Raw genomic sequence first — 21,841 nt, 5'->3', positions numbered from 1 at the left:
CCTGTAAGTCTGTATTAGCAAATTGGGCTGCTTGTTCCTCCACAGAAACAGAAAATCCAGCACCATGTCCACTCTGGACCTGGCTGCAGGACCCCTCCCTGTGGGACGTGTCGTGTGGCAGGTGAGGATCAGGGATCCGTGAGGAATCCCTTGCACATCAATTAAGCCCACATTTTATAGTGGGAGGTGGATGGGGGTCAGTCCCACCAGGAGAGGCCTGGAGCAGCCCTTGCCTGTGCTGGGGACAGCAAGGACACACAGGTTTTGTTTGGTGGGGAGAGGAGCTGCAGGAGCAGGGAACCAGAGGTTTGTCCTGCTTCTTGCCAGAGGCACACTCCAGGGCCTGCCTGGAGGCTCCTCCTCCCAGGGCAGCCAGGTTGTCCCACCTGGGGCTGCCAGGATCCCAGCCCTGTCCCCGAGCCCCTGAGGCTTCCTGGGGCTCTCCAGGAGCCCTGCTGCTCCCTCAGCCCAGAGTGTGGGGCACAGCCAGGCTCTGCACACCAAACTCCCTCTGGACTCAGTGTCACGGGCAGGTGTTGGCTGTACTGTGAAGTTCTTCACTCCAAAATCCAGCATCAGGCACTGAGGGGATGGATCTGATGGGAGAATAGATCCTGTGTGCCCAGGCTTTGAGATCCAGAGGATGTAACGCCAGGCAGGGTTTCCACCCCTGCTCCCACTGGGAATTCCTGCTGTGGGATGCTGCTCCCTGTGCCCTGCAGGGCTGCAGTGGGAGGCAGTGCTGTCCCCTGCCCCGCTGCCCTGTGCTGAGCTGAGGGCTGCTCCAGCCCAAGCCCTTGGGTACGTGGGCCGAGCGTGGCACCGAGAGCTCACGGTGGGCACAGCCGAGCGCCCAGCCCTGCCTCACACCCCCCCTCCTCTGGCTGTGCAGGGGCACAGCACTACCTCTGACGTGGGCATCAGTGCTGACAGCATCTGACAGGCTCAGTCTGCCCAAGTATTGACTGGCCCAACAGATTTCCCCAGTTGACTCCTATTCCAACTGTCTTCCTGATTTTCTCTCCCTCCTTCAGCGCAGCTAGCCCGCAGTCACCATCAGAAAAATGACACAGACGTTGTTTGGGCAGTCAGCTCGTATCAGGAGCATGAATTTCATCAAATTCTGTTTGCTGACATTCAATCACTTGTCACGGAGCAGGCAGCAGGCAGTCATATGTCACGGTCACATCCCATCGCCAGCCCTGTCACTCGCACGCCGCTGCCCCGCTCCGGTAAATGCTCACTTCCCTGCTGGATCTTTGCTCACAGACTGCAGGCTGCCCGGGGGCTGCTGGCAGTGAGCTGGGGCCCTGCTGCTGCTCAGTGCTGAGACCATTGCGAGGGCACCAGTCAGCCCAGTCTTCCAGAAACGAGAGCATTTTTCCGGCAGGCGCGGCCGTGCCGCCGCTCCGCACACCCCGGGCTCGGCTCCGGGAGCGGCGGGGCCGGGGAGCACCAGGGGTGGGGAACCCGTCTGTGGGCTGGGCTGGGGAGTCCCTGCTGTCCCCGGTGCTAAACTGTTAAATTAAAAAAGGAATAGATGATAGTGGATGGAGCTGCATCCTCTGAGCGCAGAGTGTCACCTCTGACCAGCCCGGGCCCTCTCGAGGGGCTCCCCCGAGTTACTGCCAGGCTGAGCCAAGGCATCGCCCCAGGAGGAGCCCTCCGAGCACCAATTCCCTGGATTCTGGCCTGTTGGCACCTCGCTCGGTGCAGGGAAGGGCAACAGCCGAGCTGGTTGCTGCAGCCACAGCTGCTGCAGCTGTCGTGACATCTGTCACCTGTCACCGACACACCCCACGAGGCTCCGCCTCTTACTCACCTGCCGCCAGCCCGCCCCGGCCCGGCAGAAACGGAGAAAAGCGATTTTCGGGCTGCCATGGCCTGGCCAGCGCCTGCCTCCAAGTGTCTGTGCTGCCAGGGACAGTGCCCAGATCCCCGCGTGTGCCCTGCCCTCTCGGGAGTGCGGGCAGCTCCTGCCCGGCTGCTCCGCTGCCCGACCCTGTGCCCACGGGCACGGACAGAGCTCCAGCTCCCCGTCCCTGCCCGCTCCTGGCCTGTGAGCCCCTGCTGTCCACACCACACCCAGGCCAGGTGGGCAGGGCTCTCCGGCCCCCCGAGCATCCCAGCACTTCAATTTTTCCCTTTTTTAACCCAGGAAAGCAGGAGAGGGCGCTGCTGTCCTCGGCTGAGCGAGCGCGGCTCTGCAAGGAAGGCAAACAGCGAGCCAAAGGTTCTCAAAGCCTTGGGGAGCCTTTGCACCCTCGGGAGCCTCCATCAGTGGTCACAGACACTGACGGAATTGGAATGGTTTGGGGTTGGAAGAGACCTTAAAGCCCATCTCGTTGCACCCCCTGCCGTGACAGGGACACCTCCCCCTGTCCCGGGCTGTGCCAGCCCTGCCAGCGAGGCCCTGGCTGCAGCACCACAGCCCCGTCCCCAGGAGGCTGTGCCACCCCCAGAGCAGCTGCCAGCAGCAACAGACCCGCAGTATAGGTTGGTACAAGCAGAGCTCAGAACTTGCCCGGGCCAAGGAGCAAACAAACAAGTGTGAATGGCACAATGAGGGCTATGTCTGCTGGCACAATGCAGAATTGCCCCGTATTATTTTCACGTTGCCAATAAATAATTGCCTTTATGTAGAACAAGAAAAGTCAAAGCGATATTCAGTGCTGCTGGAGATGTAAAACTAATCCTTTAAAAGGCACTTATGGCTGTAGGAGGCCCTGTATAACTCCTTCCTTACCTCCTCTCCCTTGCCAGCAGTCCTCAGCTTTCCCAGATGTTTTCTGGGATGACAAGTGCAAAGCTAAGTCCCAACTCTAGACAAACCTAGAGTAAAACAGTTTAAAAATATTGACACCACTGCATGGTGCTTACACAAAGGTCTTTCAAAATGGAGAAGGGTAATATCCAGGTGAGACAAAAATAACGGATTAAAACTCAGCCGCTTTTGACAAAATAATCTTTAAAATTTTGCTCCTAAACTTAGGATGAAAATCAGGACACCTAAGAGAGTCTGACCTGGTGGCACTGGGACAATAAGTGTTCCTGGTGGTGGCCAGGCTCACCAGCTGCACACAGACACAGGCAGGAGGGTGCCAGCTGAGCTGCTGCCCCTGGAGCCAGCTCAGAGCCCGGCTGTGCCTCTGGAGGTGGCACTGGCCACCGGTGCCACTGCCCCAAAGCCACCCCGGGCTGGCACCATGGCCAGCCAGCACCAACAGCCATGCCCACAGCTGCCCTGGCCTGGTGGCACCTCAGCACGAGCTGGGGACAGGCAGTGCTGGCAGAGGGCAGCTGTCGGGCACCAGGACAGACAGACAGACAGACTGCAGAACAGAGCAGGGGTGGTCACAGCCATCCCTGTTGGTGCCCCCTGCCCTGGCAGTGACACGGCTGCCACACTGCCAGCTCCTTACAGCACGGCTGGCAGCCCGGGGCAGCCAGAGGTGCCCAGCCCGTGCCAGCCTGCCCTGGTGTCCCCTGGCTACAAAGGAGAAAGGAGGATAACCTGAACACCCAGGGGTGTGTACTTAGCAAACTGATTATTTATTTTCCTGCGCTATGGATGCCTCTGCCCCCGTCAAAGCCAAGATGTTAAATTGTCACAGTGTATTATAAATCATGTACAAAAAGAAGAAAAGCCGTGACCCTGTGTTGTGTGAAGAGACACGTTTGGGGGAGCAAAAGAAAGCCAAGGCCAGAGCAAAGGCTCGGCGCACTCCCCCTCAGTTCACAAGTGCATCATGGACTCGAACTCGTCGATCCGCTGTTTGGTGTTTCCTTTACGGATCCTCCGGTAGGAGATTGTGTTGTACCTGGAATAGCTGTGTCTGGAGATGTCGTTCTTCTTCCCCAGGCTGGGCTGCTCCCCCGCCTTCTCCAGCGGGGAGTTGCAGCCGGGGCTGCCCGGGGGCGATGGCTGCTTGCCGCCGTCCCTCTGCTGCAGCCGGGACGCCTCGCTGCTCTCCTTCTTGATTTCGATCACCTGAACTTCATCCTCCTCGGTGTCCTCCTCCTCCTCCGCATCCTCCTCCTCCGCCTCCAGGGCCGCGTTCCCTCTGGGCTCGGCGCTGCCCGGCGGGGTCTCCGGTACCTCCCTGCCGGCCGTGGCCGCTGTCCCCGCCGTGCCACCCGGCCCTGCGCGACACGGGGGACACGGGGGACACGGCGGCTGCGGCTCCGGGCACCGGCTCCTGCCCCCGGAGTCGCCATTCGGGGTGACACGGGGCCAGGCCGGACCCCAGCACCCTGACGGCACCCCAACACCTGGGGACAGCTCCCAAAGCCACCCCCTGTCCTTGGGAATGTCCCCTCCGTACTGCCACCGAGGGGAGGGGAGGGGAGGGGAGGGGAGGGGAGGGGAGGGAAGGGGAGGGAAGGGAGGGAGGGGAAGGGAAGGGAAGGGAGGGAAGGGAAGGGAAGGGAAGGGAAGGGAAGGGAAGGGAAGGGAAGGGAAGGGAAGGGAAGGGAAGGGAAGGAAGGGAAGGGAAGGGAAGGGAAGGGAAGGGAAGGGAAGGGAAGGGAAGGGAAGGGAAGGGAAGGGAAGGGAAGGGAAGGGAAGGGAAGGGAAGGGAAGGGAAGGGAAGGGAAGGGAAGGGAAGGGAAGGGAAGGGAAGGGAGCCATTCCGCATGCAGTGCCCAGCTGTGCCCCGATGGGAAGTGTCCCTCCCTCAGCAGTGGCCACCTCTGCTGCGGTGGCCATCTCCCATTTGCCCTGTTTGGCACGTCTCTGCGGTTAATGATGCTTTAGTGCTGAAACAAATGGCCTATTCAAGGTTTTGCCTGTGGGGTCCAGAGTATTAATTAGACTAAATTGGTTGGGTACTAAAAAGCTGCCTGCAATTTGGAGATAAAGCGCTGTGGTCGCAGGGCTGGTGCAGGGGGCCCAGGAGAGATCAATTAATAGGTTTTATTGTGTGCTCCTAAAGCAGCACAGCTGGAATATGGATGTCAGCTCTAAGTGGGAAAGCCTCCGCCACTATTCACCTCCTCACATCCTGGACAGTTGCTATGAAATATTAATTTGGCCATGACAAATGTTTGGATATTTTTCCTTTTGTAATGGAAGCAGGTTTTGCTTGCTGGGCACAGCCCATGGCTCCTTTAGAGCCCACTTCAAAGCTCAGGGCAGAGCACCACCGGCAGCTCCCGGCGCAGCCGCCCTTGTCCCACCCCTGCCAAAGCCAACAAGACAGGAGGAGCCCGTGGTGGGAGATGAGGAAAGGAATGATTCCTAGAGCCCTCCTTGGAGAGACACGGCTGCTCTCCTCCAGTAACACACCATGAAATACTCCTCCTTTTGGGGAAGTGGCTGCAGTCTGCATAGCACAATAAATATGTTCATTTCTGTATATACTCAGTACATTTTTGTCTCATGGCCAAGACAGGCCGTGACCCCCTGCAGCCCTACTCACGACAGGAGGTGGCTGAGGCTCCAGCCCTGGCTCCTGCTCATTTCCACCATTTTCACCCAGAAATGAGCAGGGCAAGACCCAGGAATGGGTGTTTATGTGGATACTTGGGCATTGGGGGATTCAACACTTGGTGAAAAGGAAACACTTGCCAGGAAAAGGATTTGGGTTTTGTGAGCTCCGGCAGCCTCACAAGGCTCTCCTCTGAGCATGGAGCAGAAGACAGATAATCTCCCAGCCCCCCGAGGCTGTTGGGGACCTCCTGCCTGAAGACCCCACAGTGCTTGGACACCCCATGGTCCATGAGATGTGTCAAACTCTGGCAGGAAGATAGCAGCTGTGGTTTCTAAGGTGCAGAAACTCACAGGTGAGAAATGAGTCACTGCTCCCTGGAATAGAAGGGTCTGACCCAATTAAAATAAAATAATAACCACCTGTATCCATTGTCTCTGTGCTAGACCCCAGTGAAACCCTGCATCAGATGGCATTTGGCATTACCTTCCCCTGATCCCTGGCCATTGGTCCCTGCCTCCTGGATATCCGCTGCTCCCTGCTGTGGTGTCCCAGCCTTCTCCTCTCGCTTTCCTTTGGAAACACAAAGCACAAGACATGGGCTGGTGGAGAAATTAGTGATGGCAATCAGGTTTTAATGGCTGCAGATCAGCAAGTTTTCAGAGCAGATTTAGAATGGCTCATTTCTTTAGTTATGATCTTTTCATTGCATCCCTCAAATGTGTCCCAGATTCTGAAATACCCCAAGTCACTGTTACAGCGACCACAGACAGGGAATTTTGGCTAACAGCACATCCCGTTATTCATCAGGCTACAGATAAATCAGAACCTTTCTCTCCCAACACCTAGAGACAGGCAGCCCTGTACAATACCTTGGCATCGCTTCTCTCCAGCACAGTTATCAGGAGTGATGTCCTCTGCCAATGAATTTCTGTTTTCCTCCAGATTTTCCTTTGCAGGTGAGGTGTCAGGGCTCATTTCTGCATTTGCATACGGGACTGTCCCAAGAGATTTTGCAATTTCTTCGAGGCCACCGATGACCTGGAGGGGGCCGTCCTCCGGGGGAAGGCTCCCGTTGCACGCCGGCATGGTGGCAGCTGCGGGCACTTCTTCTGTCATACTCCCCGCTCCTGCCCCGGGGTGGGGAGCTCCTCCTCGCCCCTTCGCCCCGGGGTCTGGTCCCCTGCGCGAGTGGCCCTGGCGCGTCTCCTGTGCCCGGCCCGCGGCCGCACCATCCGCTGTGCCCGGGGCTTGCCAGCCCAATCAGCACCTCCCTCGTCGCCGGGGCTCTGCCCGTTGCATAATTAAATGCACCATTATAATTTACATAAACAAACAATCTGAAGCAAGGAAGCTTTTGTGCTGGCCTGGAGAGCGGGGCTGTGGGCATGTCAGCCCCGCGGGAATAAACAGGAGCTTGTGCTCTGGGCACAATGGCTCTTTGTGTCCCCGCTGGCCACAGGGACAGCCTTTGTTCTGACCCCTAATCCCCGGAGGGTGACCACCTTCCCCAGCGCCGGCCACCTAACCCGCTTAACATTCCCCAGCGGGTTTGCGCCGGGGAACCGCGCCGGGCATGGAGCTCACCGGGCATGGAGCTCACCGGGCATGGAGCTCAGCGGGCATGGAGCTCAGCGGGCATGGAGCTCACCAGGGATGGAGCTCACCGGGCATGGAGCTCGCTGGGGATAGAGCTCAGCAGGCATGGAGCTCACCAGGGATGGAGCTCACCGGGCATGGAGCTCGCTGGGGATGGAGCCCACCAGGGATGGAGCCCACCAGGGATGGAGCTCACCAGGGATGGAGCTCAGCGGGCATGGAGCTCGCTGGGGATGGAGCTCACCGGGCATGGAGCTCACCGGGCATGGAGCTCACCAGGGATGGAGCTCACCAGGGATGGAGCCCACCAGGGATGGAGCCCACCAGGGATGGAGCTCACCAGGGATGGAGCTCACCAGGGATGGAGCTTGCCGGGATGGAGCTCGCTGGGGATGGAGCCCACCAGGGATGGAGCTCACCAGGGATGGAGCTTGCCGGGGATGGAGCTCGCTGGGGATGGAGCCCACCAGGGATGGAGCTCACCAGGGATGGAGCTCAGCGGGCATGGAGCTCGCTGGGGATGGAGCCCACCAGGGATGGAGCTCACCAGGGATGGAGCTCAGCGGGCATGGAGCTCACCAGGATGGAGCTCAACAGGGATGGAGCTCGCTGGGGATAGAGCTCAACAGGGATGGAGCTCACCAGGGATGGAGCTCACCGGGCATGGAGCTCACCAGGGAAGGAGCTCGCTGGGGATGGAGCTCGACAGGGATGGAGCTCACCATGGATGGACCACGCCATGGATGAAACTTGCCATGGGTTAACCTTGCCATGGATGGATCTCACCATGGATGGATCTCACCATGGATGGACCTCACTGTGGATGGAGCTCACCAGGAATGAACTTTGCTGTGGATGGAGCTCACTGTGCATGGAGCTCACCAGGGATGACCCTCGCCATGGATGGAACTTTCCATGGATGAAACTCGCCGTGGATGGAGCTCACCATGGGTGGAGCTCACAGTGGATGAGCCATGTTATAGACAAACCTTGCCGTGGATGAACCTTGCAAGGGATGGAACTCACCAGGGATGGACCTCGCCATGGATGGACCTCGCCGTGGATGGACCTCGCTGTGGATGGAGCTCACCATGGATGGACCTCGCTGTGGATGGAGCTCACCATGGATGGACCTCGCTGTGGATGGATCTCACCATGGATGGAGCTCACCATGGATGGACCTCACCGTGGATGGACCTCGCCGTGGATGGACCTCACCATGCCCTGGGGCACAACGGATCTACTCTGCCCTCTGGGGAGCAGCTCCAGCAGTGGGACAGGCACAGGCCCTGCATACAGCACGGTGTCACGCTGTCCACCTGTGCCTGGCCATGCACCCTGGACAGCCAGCACTGCCCAGAGGGGCCATGGCTGCCCCTGGAACCCTGGAAGTGTCCCAGGCCAGGCTGGACAGGGCTTGGAGCATCCTGGAGCAGTGGAAGGTGCCCGTGGCAGGGGGTGGAACAGGGAGAGCTTTAAGGTCCCTCCCAGCCCGAGACATTCCATGATTCTCTCAGTAGCTCTCAGTCACACCTAAGGCTGGCAGGATCGAGAGGGAGCAGTTTGCAGAGGGAAGCTGAAGAGTCACCCGAGCAGCACTGGGGCATTTCTGACCACAGCTGAACTCGTCTCAACCCTGGTGCCCAAAGCCAGGTTTACATAACAGTGTAATCTCCTGCTGTGAATGACATTCTGTGTTTGTGCAATACAGCATTTCTGGTATCTTTGGGCTTTAGGGTTTGGAAATCCTCTTGTCAAGTTCAGCCCCCGATTAGAAATGGACCCAAACACTTTCCACTGCTTCTATTAATCTTTTGAGTTTGTGTCTTTAAATCAACAAGTTTTCATTACTGTTTTAAAATTGATTTGGTGTGATTGATTTATAAAACCCATCCTTTGCTGGAAAACGTTGTCCAAGAAAAGCAAACGATGAGGTTTGAGTGTGAGCTGACAATGAGCAGTGGTGGGTGCCCTCAGGAGGAGAGGCTGAGCACCCAGCAAGGCCTGGTGACTGAGGGAGGAAGGTTCCTTCCTGCTATCACAGGATCACAGAACCGTTTGGGCTGCAGGATTGCAGAAGGAAAAGGCAGGTGTGGGTTCTTCCCACCGCAGGCAGCTGTTTGTAAACAGCTGGACAAAACCACCTCTCAAGGGCAGGGAACAATTCCCTCTGAACAACACCCACAGGATGGATTTCTGCCTCTTCAAGCTTTTAAAAATGAAAAAGCTTTGTTCTGTCCAGTCAGGTGTGGCACAGCCACAGCTGGATGTGACACCACTAACAGCAGCTGGTCCATGCCAGGAGCACTGGGACCCCCTCCTGGCTCTGTCTGTGGATAAAGTGTGGGACCCCCTGAGCAGGCCAGGCTCAGCTGCCCTGGATAACCACCTGTGCCATCCTCTGCTGGGAGCCCTGGGAGCTGGGTGTGACCAGCTGCGGCACGGGGGAACAGGGGAACAGGGGAACAGGGCCCCACCACCGCGGGGAAAGGAAGTGCGGGGTGGGGCTGCAGGAACCAGCCCATCAGAGCAGCAGGAGGGAGGCGGCTCCACATCCCTGACTGAGGGGCAGGATGGAGCCCAAAAGGCAGCACCACATCCCTGACTGTGGGGCAGGATGGAGCCCAAAGGCAGCACCACATCCCTGACTGTGGGGCAGGATGGAGCCCAAAGGCAGCACCACATCCCTGACTGTGGGGCAGGATGGAGCCCAAAGGCAGCACCACATCCCTGACTGTGGGGCAGGATGGAGCCCAAAAGGCAGCACCACATCCCTGACTGTGGGGCAGGATGGAACCAGGGGGGCAGCACCACATCCCTGACTGTGGGGCAGGATGGAGCCCAGGAGTTAGGACCTGGTTGGAGGGTCTGGGCAGTGAAGTCCCCTGAGAAGGTCAGGCTCTGTAGCATTCATCAAATTAATTGAAAAGTTCAGTTTAAAATCCAATTGCATTGGTCGAGGACCAGCTGCGCTCTCCTCTGCAGTAAACTGGTGCTACCCCCTCAGCCCCTGGGGGATAAGCAGAGAAAAGGTTCCATTGGCTGCTGGGAACTCTCCCACCCCTCCAACACCCCTGTGATCAGTGAGAACTCTGCTGCTGGAGGTCCAGAGCCCAGGGAGCCCAAGCCCTGGTGTGACTGTCCCACGCTGGGTGTACACCCACCCTCCTCCTGCGCCTCACCCAGGAGGCAGAGCAGGAGCCACCCAAAGTGCTCTCTGCAAGGAGAAATGCCTCTTTTGAAAGCTGTTGCAGTTGCTTTTCTTTCTGAGCACTTTGGCTGGCCTGTGAGCTCCTTCCTCCCCCACAGGCTGGGGCACAGCAGGGCTGGGTGCTTGTCACCCACATCCTGTTTGTGGCTGTGGTGAGAGCATGTCACGCTGTCATGCTGAGGCACCCAAAAACGTGCTCTCACCCTGCTGGAAAGGTTCACTTGTTCAGGCTCTCCTGAGCTTGTGGGGTGCCCAGGCTCCTCCAGCCTTTCCACACTCACACTAAGTGCCTGTATCCCAAACTGTGGCAAATTAACCTTTCATACCTAGAGGAGTCTCACTTTGGACTGTAAAGCTGCAATACTTTAGGGTCTCTTTCTCAGTGCTGGAGCTGTCCATTCCCTTTGGGCCCTTCAACAACTCTCACCAGATGTTCTGGTTTTTCTGCCCCTGGCTGCTTTTGCACACCCCTACACCCGCCTTTTACTCAACATATTGGCCAAATAGAACCAGTCTCTGATTTCTTTTCTCCTTTCAGCTGGTGCAACTGGCAATGAAAAGTAGAACTCTATTTTGAGACAGCAAAGCATGGGTCATAATATTGGTGCCTAGTGACAAGCTCGAGAGCTCAGCACCTGAAACACCTCAGCCTGAGCTGGGGATGGGCTTCAAATCCACGTGGGGGTTGGAGCAGAACCTCCCTCCAGAGCAGGGCTGGGGCTGGACCCAGAGCAGAGGGGCTCCCGGGCTGAACTGCAGCACTCGGTGCAGCAGCATGGACAGGACAGCACCCCATGTACACACCATGGGAGCTCCTCCCCTGCCTGCCCTCTACTTCCCCTGCCTGCCCTCCACCTCCCCTGCCTGCCCTCCACCTCCCCTGCCTGCCCTCCATCTCCCCTGACTGTCCCCCAGCCCCATGATTGTCCCCCAGCCCCATGACTGTCCCCCAGCCCCCTGACTGTCCCCCAGCCCCATGACTGTCCCCCAGCCCCCTGACTGTCCCCCACCCCCTGGCTGGCCCCCAGCCCCATGATTGTCCCCCAGCCCCATGACTGTCCCCCAGCCCCTGAGTGCCCTTCATCTCTCCCAGAGCCATGCCATATTTCCAGCTACTTAATCCTTTCCACAGAAATTACAGAGGCCAGTACTGACTCTTCTGTCTCAGCAGTGTTGGTGAATCAGAGGAGTTTTGGGAACAGATTGTTTTTGTTTGGAGCTCATCCTGCAGGGAAGCTGCTGGATTTAGCCTGTGGTCTCTGAGAAGCCCAGAGATCCCTGGCACAGCAGTACCTGAGGGCACAACTGCACAGGCTGCCCGGGCAACAGGCGAATGAGTCACCCAAGGTCTTTGAATTATATCTAAAATGATTCCAGTTGTATTTGAAAAACATCATTAGGCTGCTCGGGCTGAACAAACAGCCTTTTCTGTGTACTGAGAGGGAGCAAAAAAACTCTTTTTCTTCACCTCTGTGCCCGTGGTTATTAATCCCCACTTCACACAGGCTCTCGTGTGATCCCTGCTGCCTGGAGCCTCGGCTCCTGGGGAAATAAATGTGAGCAGGTGTGGAGTGCTGACAGCAGTGGGAACGGGGGACCAAGGGGCAGCTCCTGCAGCCTCGGGGTACTGGTGGGCAGGGTCCCCAGCATGGCACTGCGGGGAGGTCCCTGGATGTCACCAACTGCCAGTGTCACCAATCCTGGTCACCCCTGCAGGACAGCCCTCTGCCTTTCTTCTCTCCTGCCCTAGGGAGGTCAGCCCTGCCAGTGTCACCAATCCTGGTCACCCCTGCAGGACAGCCCTCTGCCTTTCTTCTCTCCTGCCTCAGGGAGGTCAGCCCTGCTGGACACCCAGAGCTGCTCAGGGCAGTGTCACAGACACCCCTCAGGGCTCTGCAGAGCAGCCTGGGGACCTGTGCGTGCTCAGGAGGGTCCTTTCCACTCCACATCCTCTGGAATGAGACACTTGGCAAGACGTGGGATATCAGCACCTGGCAGAGGCTGCAGCTGGCCAGACCAAGCCAGCTCTGGGTTGTCACACCGTTTGTACAACGGGGTGCAAACCTGGCAGAGCGGTTTCATTCCAGAACACCTTGCCCAGGCTCTCTCTGCCACACACTCCAGGCTCCATCCTCTTCCCATGGGACTCTGCAACTGGTTTTAGTAGAAGCACTCATTTTATTGAAGACCTTTGGAAGACACTGACTCTGGTAACAGGAAATAAATAGCTTTCAATTTTGCATTCAATTAAAAACTGTTATTAACAGTAAAGTTCGCTGAGTAAGTTCTGCAAAGGTTCTTCACATTTTGGCGTCACTCATTTTTCATATTAATGAAGAGGTCTGCAGCGTGCTCTGATTGAAAATGAAAATAATTAAGACCCCAGAGCCATGTGACTCTGATCAGAGCTGTAGTCCGGGGGAGTGTCCTGCGGTGCCACCGCCGTGTGCCCCAGCGGGGCAGCCTCAGGCCACCGAGCCCGGGCATCGAGGGTGACACTGCGACATCAGACCCGGCTTTCTTCCTCTTCTACCGCCCGGTGAAAGCCCGGAATGAATTTCAAGAGGTGCTTCCGAACGCTGTCTCTGCGGCTCTTGCGCGGGAGGGTGCCGAAGGTGCTGGAGCAGCCGCCGCTGTCCCAGAGCGGGGACGCGGAGCCGCTGCTGGCCAGGCTGATGCTGCGGTGGCGGCGCACGGAGCCCCTGCCCGCGGGCCCGTCCCTGGGGAACACACAGTCATCGTCCACGCTGGACTGCCGGCTCAGGCTCTCCGCAGCCGAGTCCTCGAAGGCGCTGCCCTGGTAGAAGCTGTCCTCGCTGCCCACCGTCATGGAGCTCAGGCGGCTGCGGGAGCTGCTCTCGCTGGAGAAGCGCGGCTTGCCTGGGGAGAAGGGTCCCGGGGAGCTGCAGCCGCCGCCCGGGCTGGGCTCTCCCGGCTCCAGCGCAACCAGCAGAGCGTTGTCGTTCACCTCCCCTGGAAGCAGGAGCCAGAGAGCAGCGTTGGCCAGAGGGCAGCGAGCAGCGTTGGCCAGCCTGCCCCTCTCCGGGAGCAGTCCGTCTGTGCCCTGGCAGCACCGGAGCGCCGTGCCCAGCCCCTTGGCACAGGGAGCAGCCCGTCTGTGCCCTGGCAGCACCGGAGCGCCGTGCCCAGCCCCTTGGCACAGGGAGCAGCCCGTCTGTGCCCTGGCAACACCGGAGCGCCGTGCCCAGCCCCTTGGCACAGGGAGCAGCCCCTTCCCACGTGGGCGGCTGCCCCGGCTTGTGAGGTGCTCCCTGCACCCTGGGCAGTCCATACAAAACCCAACCCGGCCCCTTCCCCGGTAAAGGGGAACGTATAAAAATGGAAAAAAATTTACCACCCACATAAGCTCCTAGCCCAGGACTGATGCAAAGAGCCCTCGGTCAAGCAGCAGCCAAGGCCATTGCCCTCGGCACAAAGGCGTTGCCCGGCCAGCCCCCGGCCCTCCTCAGGAGGGAAGGGAAGCCAGAGCCGGTGAGATTGCAGGAGGGCTGCCCAGCAGGGCCCCACACGTACCGTGCAGCAGGAGCCGCTCCCGGGCCAGCAGCGCCCGCAGCTCCCCCCACCGCTGGTGCAGCGCCTGCTGTGGGGACAGGGAACAGCTCTGTCACTGCAGGGAAGCTGAACAGTCTGCACGAGTGCGGGTCACCCCCGGGAAACACCCGCGTGTGCCAGAGTTTAGCAAATTTCTTCCAGAAAACACGAGTTGGCTCATGGCTGAGGGCGCTCTGGCCAAAGCACTGCCGCGTCCGAAAATTTGGGAAAGGAGCAGCCTGGAACCTGCCTGGAGAGCAGGGACCCACCTTCCCCCCGCTGTGGCAATGCCAGCACTCTTCTGCAGCCCTGCCCAGCTCTGGAGCACCCACCAGAGCTGGCACCCCACCTCTCCTCACAGCGTGGGACTGGCACAGCCACCCCTACCTCCCCTGGGAGCACACCTGGAAATCCTGACAGCCCCCAGTGCCACCAGCCACCAACACCCAGCAACGCTTCTTTCCCCCTGCTGCAGCTCCCTCAGCTCCCCTCCCTCTGCTCTGGGGGTGAAATAAACCACTGCAGAGCTGATTTAAAACTCCAAACAGGCGAGGCTGTGCCTGGGACAGCCACAGGAGGCACCTCCCCACCAGCCCAATCCTGGGGTTTTAACCACATTTCCTTATTCCTGGTTTCCAAAAAATAATGTCAGGGGCACCAGGGCTGGGGTGGCTGGGGGTGCTGGCGGCACGGGTGTCAGCCCTTGCCAGGAGCCCCTGTGCCATGGACACCCACCTGCCCCCATCAGCAGTGAACCACAGCAGTCTCCATTTGACAGGGGAACAAACAATTAATCCCATTACCTTGAGAGCCTGCAGTTTGGCCTCCAGCTCCATTTTCCTCAGGAACAAGGCCCCGTTGACAGTCTCTAACCTGCGGGAAGGGTGATGCTGCCCTGAGGGACAGAGGCTCTGCCCAGCCCAGCCCTTGGGGTTTCTGTCCCTCGGGCAGTGCAGGGCTGTGGGAGAATCCATCCAAAGGAGAGGCACCCACCTCAGGTAGTTCCCTGAGGACTTTATCAACTCCACTATTTGCTTGTGACCGAAGCCCTCGATGTTCACGCCGTTGATGCTGCTGAGGATGTCACCTGCCAGACACACACAGAGGCCAGAGTGGGCATCAGCAGCCCCTGCCCACCCCACCTGCTCCACGGGAACAGCAGCAGGCACACGGGAGGATCAGGAAAACCCAGGGACAGTTACCAGTCTGGAGGCCAGAGAGGTGGGCAGGGCTCTCCTCTTGGATTCTGCAGACACAGGTGCACACCTCCAGGGAGAAATCACTCTGGTGGGGGAACCTAATGGTCTGTTAATGCCAGAGGGACAGAGTTACCAATCCTGGAGCCAGGAAAGCCAGTTAAAATTCAGCACTTCTTCAATGAGAAGGCTGCGATGAGCAGAGTACATTACATGCAAGTGAGATCAAAATGCTATAAACCCAACAATTAAAAATGCATTTGTAGAGCAGAAAACAGCAGACACTTGACAGGAGCCTGTACACAGGGTCTGGGGGAAAAAAACCCAACAAACAACTTTTAAAAACAGGCTGATGCTCGGGTTTGTTTGTTTGGTTGGTTGGTTTTGTTTGTTTAAAACAAAAAGTTTTAGAGCAAGCTGGTTATTCAGCATTAAAAACTCTGTAACTTCAACCAAGAATATGTCAGCATGGGTGGGAATGGCTTTCTGGAAAGATGTCTCATTTCCCAGGGGAACATGAGGAATGGGACTGGGGCTTTTCAAGGGATTGGCTCCTATTCATTGGCAATGCTGTGTGGAGTCAGCTGCTGCTACCAGACAGCTCCGTCTGCATTGGAACTGAAAAGACAGAAGATTTAAACTTACTTTTGCTCTTCTGGCCTCTGGAACTTGTCACCCACACACATCCCACCCTCCTCGAAGTGCTTTTTATTCCTGAGTTGCCCACTTAACTGACCATTTAGTAACTCCAATTACTCTGAATCCCTCGTGGGGTTATGGTGCTGACAGGAATTCAGAAAAATGCAAAATCCGCTGCCGCAGCCTGTCCGGGTCCCGCGGCAGCAGGAAACCTTTCCTGTGACATGCAAACACCACCTCTGCTTCCTGGAAACCTGCCACTGCCCCTTCTAACCCAGAGACAGCTCACGCTGGACTCCCAGGTTTCTCAGCCAGTGAGGAACCAGGGATGGAGGCCGGGGAAGTTCAGAGCTCCTCTGGCCAAATCCCCCCATGCCTTGGTGATTGCAGCCTTTGGACTAGCAGTAAAATTCGTGCCTAAACTAAGAGTGAGGAGTGAAGCATGAGCTCCCTGCAGATGTGGACCCAAAGTTTCACATAATCTTATTCTGCTTTGCCTGAGTTTATCTCCTAGTGATGGAACTGCAGCTCCTAAACCCCTCAGTACCTGACAGATGCTGCCTTTCTGCAGCCTGGGCTTCCTATGAAGTGCTCTCGCTGAATGTATCTTCAGGAAGAAAACGTGCCAAGAACAATTATTTTCAATCAGAATGCCACATTTAATGAAAATCTGCCCTGACAATTTACACAAAAGCCCAATAATTGACTCAGTTATCCTCCCTTCTGAAAGCTCTCCTCTGTTCACGAGCTCAGGGCTGACCCGCTCATTAGCCACAGACCCAAACTGGGCAAAGTTAAGCTTTTCCTAATACACTAATTTCACAGAAAACACTTTTTCCCTTTGTGTGCAGACAGAGGAAAGCACTATGAAAGTGCCCTGCTGCTGGCAGGCAGATCCCTCTGCTCCCAAACCACATCCCTTTATTGCTGGGATCATTTTTAGCTTCACCCAGGATTTTAGCAGACCTGCTGATTAGGAGTTACCTTTCTCACAAAACCCCACAAACACAGGATCTCCCACTAGCAGTACTCCTGGTAACATTCTGGTTCTCCTGCCTGATGTCTTACTGACTTCTACACCAAACACAATCTCTTCCTATATGATTTAGCTCCTGCCCCAAAAGTCATGCTTAGCAGGTATTTATGGAAAAATATTGTACATCTTCTTGAAAAGTGCATATCTCTCTGTGCATATTGAAGGAGGTAGCAAAAAGCCAGTGTAAGGTATTTTTAAGAGAGGTTTTTCATCTCTCTAGTTTGAAAATATTCTCATATACAATTCTCAAAAAAATATTCACATATGGAGGTAAGAAGGCACCATCCTTGCCTCTTACTTGGATTTGAATGGGATTTCTCCTGCATTCAACACTCTGACTTGTGAGAAGGCCAGAAATTCTCATCTGTGACCTTCACTATGAAATAATCCTCAGAGAAACACCCCTGTTTTGTATGAGTGCTGTGAGCCCTTCAGATTCCACAGGCTCTGACAGAACCCTCCTCTGCTCGGGCTGCCTCAGCTGGATTGGGGATATGGCACTTCAGACTCTGCACCACCTTTTGTTTGAATGGAACAACTTGTCACTTAGGTCTTACCTGGATTTCAAACCCAAACGTCTCTCTATCTTCTTTCAGTATGGCAACGAGGTTCCTGCAGGAGGAGCACACAGAATTCCGTGGGAGCCTGGGGTGCTGCTCTTTGTGGAACTCATTTCCACCCAAAACCAGGGTGTCCCCACATGGCCCCTCCCTGTGCCTGCAGGGTGTCACCAGCCTGTGGGGTGTCACCACACTGTCCCTCCCTGTGCCTGCAGGGTGTCACCCCACTGTCCCTCCCACGGTGGTGCTGCCTGTTTCCATGCCCAAGCCAAAGGTCACAGCTGCACCTGCCTGTCCCAGGTGCTGGGTACCACTTGTCTCACTCTCTGCCTCGCACCCCAATCCCACTTGGGTGCCACAGCTCCTGGGACACACCTTCCATGCAGAATAAGCCAGGAGCAGGGACTGTAGAATCACAGAATCATGGAATCATACCTCTGTGGCTTGGAGGGGTCCCCCAAGGAGCTGGATCTGGCCAGGGAGAGCTGTGACCAGAAACAGGAGAGAAAGGCATCAGTAGGTCTGTGGTTCTTTGAGGCACACAGATACAACCAGCAGTTTAGAGAAGAGCTAAAAGCAGCTGCTGGCATCCCACCAACACCTCTGCCTTGGTCAAAAGAGAGCTTGAACTTTCTGACCTGGAGGAAAAGCATCTGGAGGTCAAATCCTCCTGTCAGATGCTGGGGCAAGCTCAGAGCACAAATCACATCTCTGTTGTGCCAAGAGCTCATCTGACTTTTACTTTCCTGTAAAATTCTGTGGGTGTTTACAAGCTGAACGCCTGCCAGGAGAGGCACCCAGCACCCCCGAGGCAGGGAGAGCACACCCTGAGCCCTGCAGAGTCTGCACAGCATCTCCCAGCCAGGCCCCTGCTTCAGGCCAGGACACCTGTGCCTGCAGAGGTCTCTGGGGAGAGCCAGGTCAAAGATGGGCTCTTCCCACAAAAGTGAGCCAGGAATAAGGCATCCCACTATCAGTGAGATGTCTGTGGTCAGCAGAGCTGGTGTCTCTCCAGCAGGATAAAATGGTGCCACGGTGTGACCTCCTGCAGAAACAGCCCCTTCAGGGACATGGTGCATTTACTGCCGAGGGCAAGGGAGGAGAGGGAGGCCAGGTACAATCAATCCTTCTGGGGGGAGGAGAGGGCCTGGGCACGGGACCCCTGCCCTGGGCACGGTCCCTGCAGTGTGACCTTGGCCCTGATGTAGCTCAGCTTTGCCAGCCTCAGCCGAGCACAGCACTGTCCCCTCGCCACTGCCGGCCACCGGGAGGGGCTGCTGCCCCGGCAGCCCCCTCCCACCACTGCAGCTCTGCCTTGTCCCCTCACACACCAACCAAGGGAAGGGTCAGGGCCCTTCTGCAGCCAAACAAAGCAAAGCCTGCCGTGCACAGCTATGGCAGCAGATTTCCTGGTTATGCTTTCAGACTAGCTCATCCCACAGACACTTTCTGTTCTGGCCCCTTCGTGTCAGACAAACAGCCCAGAGCCGAGCTGCTGACCGACGAGGGACGGCGGTTCTGTGGGGGCCCGGGGAGTGTGTTGGCCGGGGCTGCTCTGGGGGAGAGCCCAGCGGCAGAGCCAGCCCCGGCACCTGCACAGAAACACCGCCAGTCCACACGGAAACGGCTCTGGTGTCACTGCTGCCAGCCTTGCCGGACAGGGCAGCCGGGCCACCTGGCCCAGGTAAACGCACATTTGAAGGAGTGCCCAGACAGCACAAACCCTCCCTGGCCCCCAGCAGGGCTGGAAATGGAGCGTTCAGCCGCGCCGGTCTCAGCTGCCACTTCCTCCGCAGCCCGAGCATCCCTGGCTCCTCGCAGAGCTTCCCACTCCGCCGGCGCTGCCGAGGTTCCACTGCCACCCCAAACCAGCCCGCGGTCACCCTGCCAGTCCCCCAGCTCCCCAGGGAGCACGGGGACACAGCCCGTACCTGCCTGCGCCCGCGGGGCAGCGTGCCCACCGTGCTGGCCAGGTGCTGCATCCTCCTGCCGTCCGTGGGCAGCGCCGGCTCCTCGCAGGAGCTGCAGCTGGCGCTGGGCTGCAGGAGCCGCCGCAGGGCCATGCCGGGCTCGGGGCAGCGCCCGGGGCTCAGGGCGAGCTCTGTGCCGGGCCGGGCTCAGGCGAGCTCTGTGCCGTGCCGGGCTCAGGGCGAGCTCTGTGCCGGGCCGGGCTCGGGGTGAGCTCTGTGCCGGGCCGGGCTCAGGCGAGCTCTGTGCCGTGCCGGGCTCAGGCGAGCTCTGTGCCGTGCCGGGCTCAGGCGAGCTCTGTGCCGGGCCGGGCTCAGGCTGAGCTCTGTGCCGTGCCGGGCTAAGGCGAGCTCTGTGCCGGGCCGGGCTCAGGGCGAGCTCCGTGCCGTGCCGGGCTCAGGGCGAGCTCCGTGCCATGGCCCCGCTGCCCCGCTCCGGGAGGGCGAGGGCGGAAGGGCCTCCACGTGATCTGTGGTTTAGGTGCGACTCGCACAAATCCCTCCTAGCAGAGCCCCAGGCTCTCGGGGCGCCTTGTGCTCACACGGGAGTTAAGAATCGGGCTTGGCAGTTACGGAAATCTGCTTAATTTTTCCATTCCTGCACACAGTTCTCACCGGCAGCTGCTGATCTGCCAGGGTTTGTCCTTACAGCCCTGCCCGCCTCGGGCACTCACCTGACCTCAACCTGCTCATACTCTGACTTGCTCGGCATCCCTGGCATCCCTCAAGTCACCTTTGGCGAGGATGGGAAGGTGACACCGCCCTCGGCTAATGGTGTCCGTGCAGTTCCTCCAGCTGCAGAGGGAAACAGGAGCTGAAGGCCAAGAGCAGAGGCTGAGGTGTGGCAGAGCAGGGGCAGGACAGTGCCCTCAGCCACACTCGGGTCTCAGTGGGGACCGAGGCACAGCAAAGCCCTGCAGAGCCTCCAGGGCACACGGGGCTGCTGTGGCAGAGCTGGGACAGGCCTGGTGCCAGGGACAGCCCTGGCCAGAGGTCATCCCTGCACCTTTCCCACATGGCCAGAGCTCGAGGAAGTTTGATGGCTCTGAGAATTTCTGGCTGGGTTGGTTTTTCTCTCCAGTTATTACCTGACCTGTTGTTACTTCAGCATGGCTTTGAAGAGCCTTCTCCTGGACATGGTGGAGAAACACAGGAGGCAGCCCTCCGCCTGGGGGTCACTGGAGTGGGTGCCTGTCCCTGCTGCCCCTCAGTCCCCAGTAAGCAATGCAGGAGGATGGGCGAGGAGCAGGCGAGCCCTGGGCAGAGCAGTTTGCAGCCCTGGCAGCCACCCGCCAAGCCCTGAGCACCCACAGAGCCCTGGCAGCAGCCCTGCTGGAGCCCTGTGTCCCTGCTGCTGGCACTGCTGGCTGTCAGTGACCTGCAGCAGCTGCTGCCACAGGCTGGCCATCCCCACAGACACACGCTGGGACAGTTCTTGTTGAGACAAACACCAGGGACAGCAACTGCACAGAGCAGCCAGACTTGGACACAAGTAACCCTGGCTGGGATGTGAGCCCGCACGGGGAAAAGCAGGGGCCCTGCTATCAAAACAGAGCAATAAAAACATCCAGGTTAATGTCATTTTCCTGAGCACAGACCTTTTATGTACCTTTATGAAGTATTGCCACACACAGCAGGGACTGCCAGCTCCAGGAGGAAAGGCTGGCAGAGCACAGGCAGGAGAGGGGGCAGCCAGGACTGTGGGGTGAGGGTGCTGGGCTCTGCCTGCCAGCTCTGGGGTAAGGGTGCTGGGCTCTGCCTGCCAGCTCTGGGGTAAGGGTGCTGGGCTCTGCCTGCCAGCTGCAGGGTGAGGGTGCTGGGCTCTGCCTGCCCGATGTGTGGAAGCTCAGTGCAGGCTGGCACACGCTGTCATGACAGATCAAGGCAGAGCTGCCCTGCACACCTTCTGTAAGGGCCCTGCCTCTGCCAGCTGCAGCAGATGAGCTGCAGGATGGGTGTCCTTGGAGGGGGGACAGAGATGGGTGACCATGGAAGGGGGGGAAAGGGATGGGTGTCCATGGAGGGGGGGCAGAGATGGGTGTCCAAGGAGGGGGTGGCTACAGTTGCTGGTGCAGATGAGCTCTGAGTGCCAGGGAAATGTTGGGATGGAGGTTCCCACACTCCAGGGTATCCCCCCATTGCCCTGGATGGCTGAAGTGTCAGTTCAAACCCATCCTGAAGGTTCATCCCTCAAAAACCCAACATCTCACGGCAGAGAAACAGCCTGTCAGGAAACATCTGGTCCTCCCACCTGGAGGAGGGCTGGTGGCTGGTCTGCGGCGAGTGCCTGCGGTCCCTGTGCCTCTCCTGGGGACAAACAGCGACAGGGAAGTGCTGCACACAGCAGCACCACAGCAACGGATTCAGATGTCTGTCCTTCACCTCAGCGTTCCTTGGGAGAACCCCTCCGGGCTAAGGGGAAGAAAAAAGATGTTCAAAAAGCACAGCAGGCAAGGGAGAAAGCTCTTTCTCTTTTCCTGAGAAAAATATCTGCACCCCTGGGCGTCATCTGCTCACTTGCCAGGGCACGGTGACCAGCGCGGGGAGCGGGTGACTCAAAGCCTCTTCCCCTTTTCCTGCTCACGGCCACCCCGCTGAGTGCTTGAAAACAAAGCGCGTTTCGCTTCCTCCGGCAGCCCATTCTGACGTTCC

The 21,841-nt window shown here is 58.0% G+C and overlaps 2 protein-coding genes across 3 annotated transcripts; both read right to left on the bottom strand.

Moving 5' to 3' along the window:
- Positions 1 to 3,590: 3,590 nt before the first annotated feature.
- On the bottom strand, positions 3,591 to 6,637 carry ERMN (ermin). Its single transcript, XM_030241752.2, has 3 exons — positions 6,302 to 6,637; positions 5,916 to 6,002; positions 3,591 to 4,143 (listed from the first exon to the last, which is right to left on the bottom strand). Exons 1-3 carry the CDS (start codon positions 6,546 to 6,548, stop codon positions 3,737 to 3,739), a joined length of 741 nt encoding a protein of 246 aa, XP_030097612.2. The 5' UTR covers positions 6,549 to 6,637; the 3' UTR covers positions 3,591 to 3,736.
- Positions 6,638 to 12,403: 5,766 nt separating this feature from the next.
- Positions 12,404 to 19,613, bottom strand: CYTIP (cytohesin 1 interacting protein). Of its 2 annotated transcripts, none has more exons than XM_009088223.4 (8): positions 19,154 to 19,613; positions 17,658 to 17,707; positions 17,220 to 17,274; positions 14,994 to 15,096; positions 14,785 to 14,878; positions 14,595 to 14,664; positions 13,774 to 13,840; positions 12,404 to 13,212 (listed from the first exon to the last, which is right to left on the bottom strand). In XM_009088223.4, the coding sequence occupies exons 1-8, from the start codon at positions 19,283 to 19,285 to the stop codon at positions 12,746 to 12,748; spliced, it is 1,038 nt and encodes a 345-aa protein (XP_009086471.3). In that variant the 5' UTR covers positions 19,286 to 19,613; the 3' UTR covers positions 12,404 to 12,745. The 2 variants fall into 2 exon arrangements, with proteins under 2 accessions (XP_009086471.3, XP_050833020.1); XM_050977063.1 differs by having other exon boundaries at positions 13,774 to 13,837.
- Positions 19,614 to 21,841: the final 2,228 nt, after the last annotated feature.

Source organism: Serinus canaria, chromosome 7 (assembly GCF_022539315.1).
Source record: "Serinus canaria isolate serCan28SL12 chromosome 7, serCan2020, whole genome shotgun sequence".
In the NCBI taxonomy this organism is placed as follows: domain Eukaryota; kingdom Metazoa; phylum Chordata; class Aves; order Passeriformes; family Fringillidae; genus Serinus; species Serinus canaria.
This window is presented reverse-complemented; position numbering and strand designations above follow the sequence as displayed.

What these genes read in the sequence shown, in the direction of transcription:
- ERMN (XM_030241752.2), bottom strand. Translation starts at nt 6,548, where the DNA reads ATGACAGAAGAAGTGCCCGCAGCTGCCACCATGCCGGCGTGCAACGGG. An exon ending in TGGAGAGAAGCGATGCCAAG is followed by an intron (nt 6,003 to 6,301) that starts GTATTGTACAGG and finishes GTGTTTCCAAAG; the next exon opens with GAAAGCGAGAGGAGAAGGCT. An exon ending in TGGCCAGGGATCAGGGGAAG is followed by an intron (nt 4,144 to 5,915) that starts GTAATGCCAAAT and finishes CGTGTCGCGCAG; the next exon opens with GGCCGGGTGGCACGGCGGGG.
- CYTIP (XM_009088223.4), bottom strand. Translation starts at nt 19,285, where the DNA reads ATGGCCCTGCGGCGGCTCCTGCAGCCCAGCGCCAGCTGCAGCTCCTGC. An exon ending in GACCCCTCCAAGCCACAGAG is followed by an intron (nt 17,275 to 17,657) that starts GTATGATTCCAT and finishes CTCCTCCTGCAG; the next exon opens with GAACCTCGTTGCCATACTGA. An exon ending in TCCTCAGGGAACTACCTGAG is followed by an intron (nt 14,665 to 14,784) that starts GTGGGTGCCTCT and finishes CCCTTCCCGCAG; the next exon opens with GTTAGAGACTGTCAACGGGG.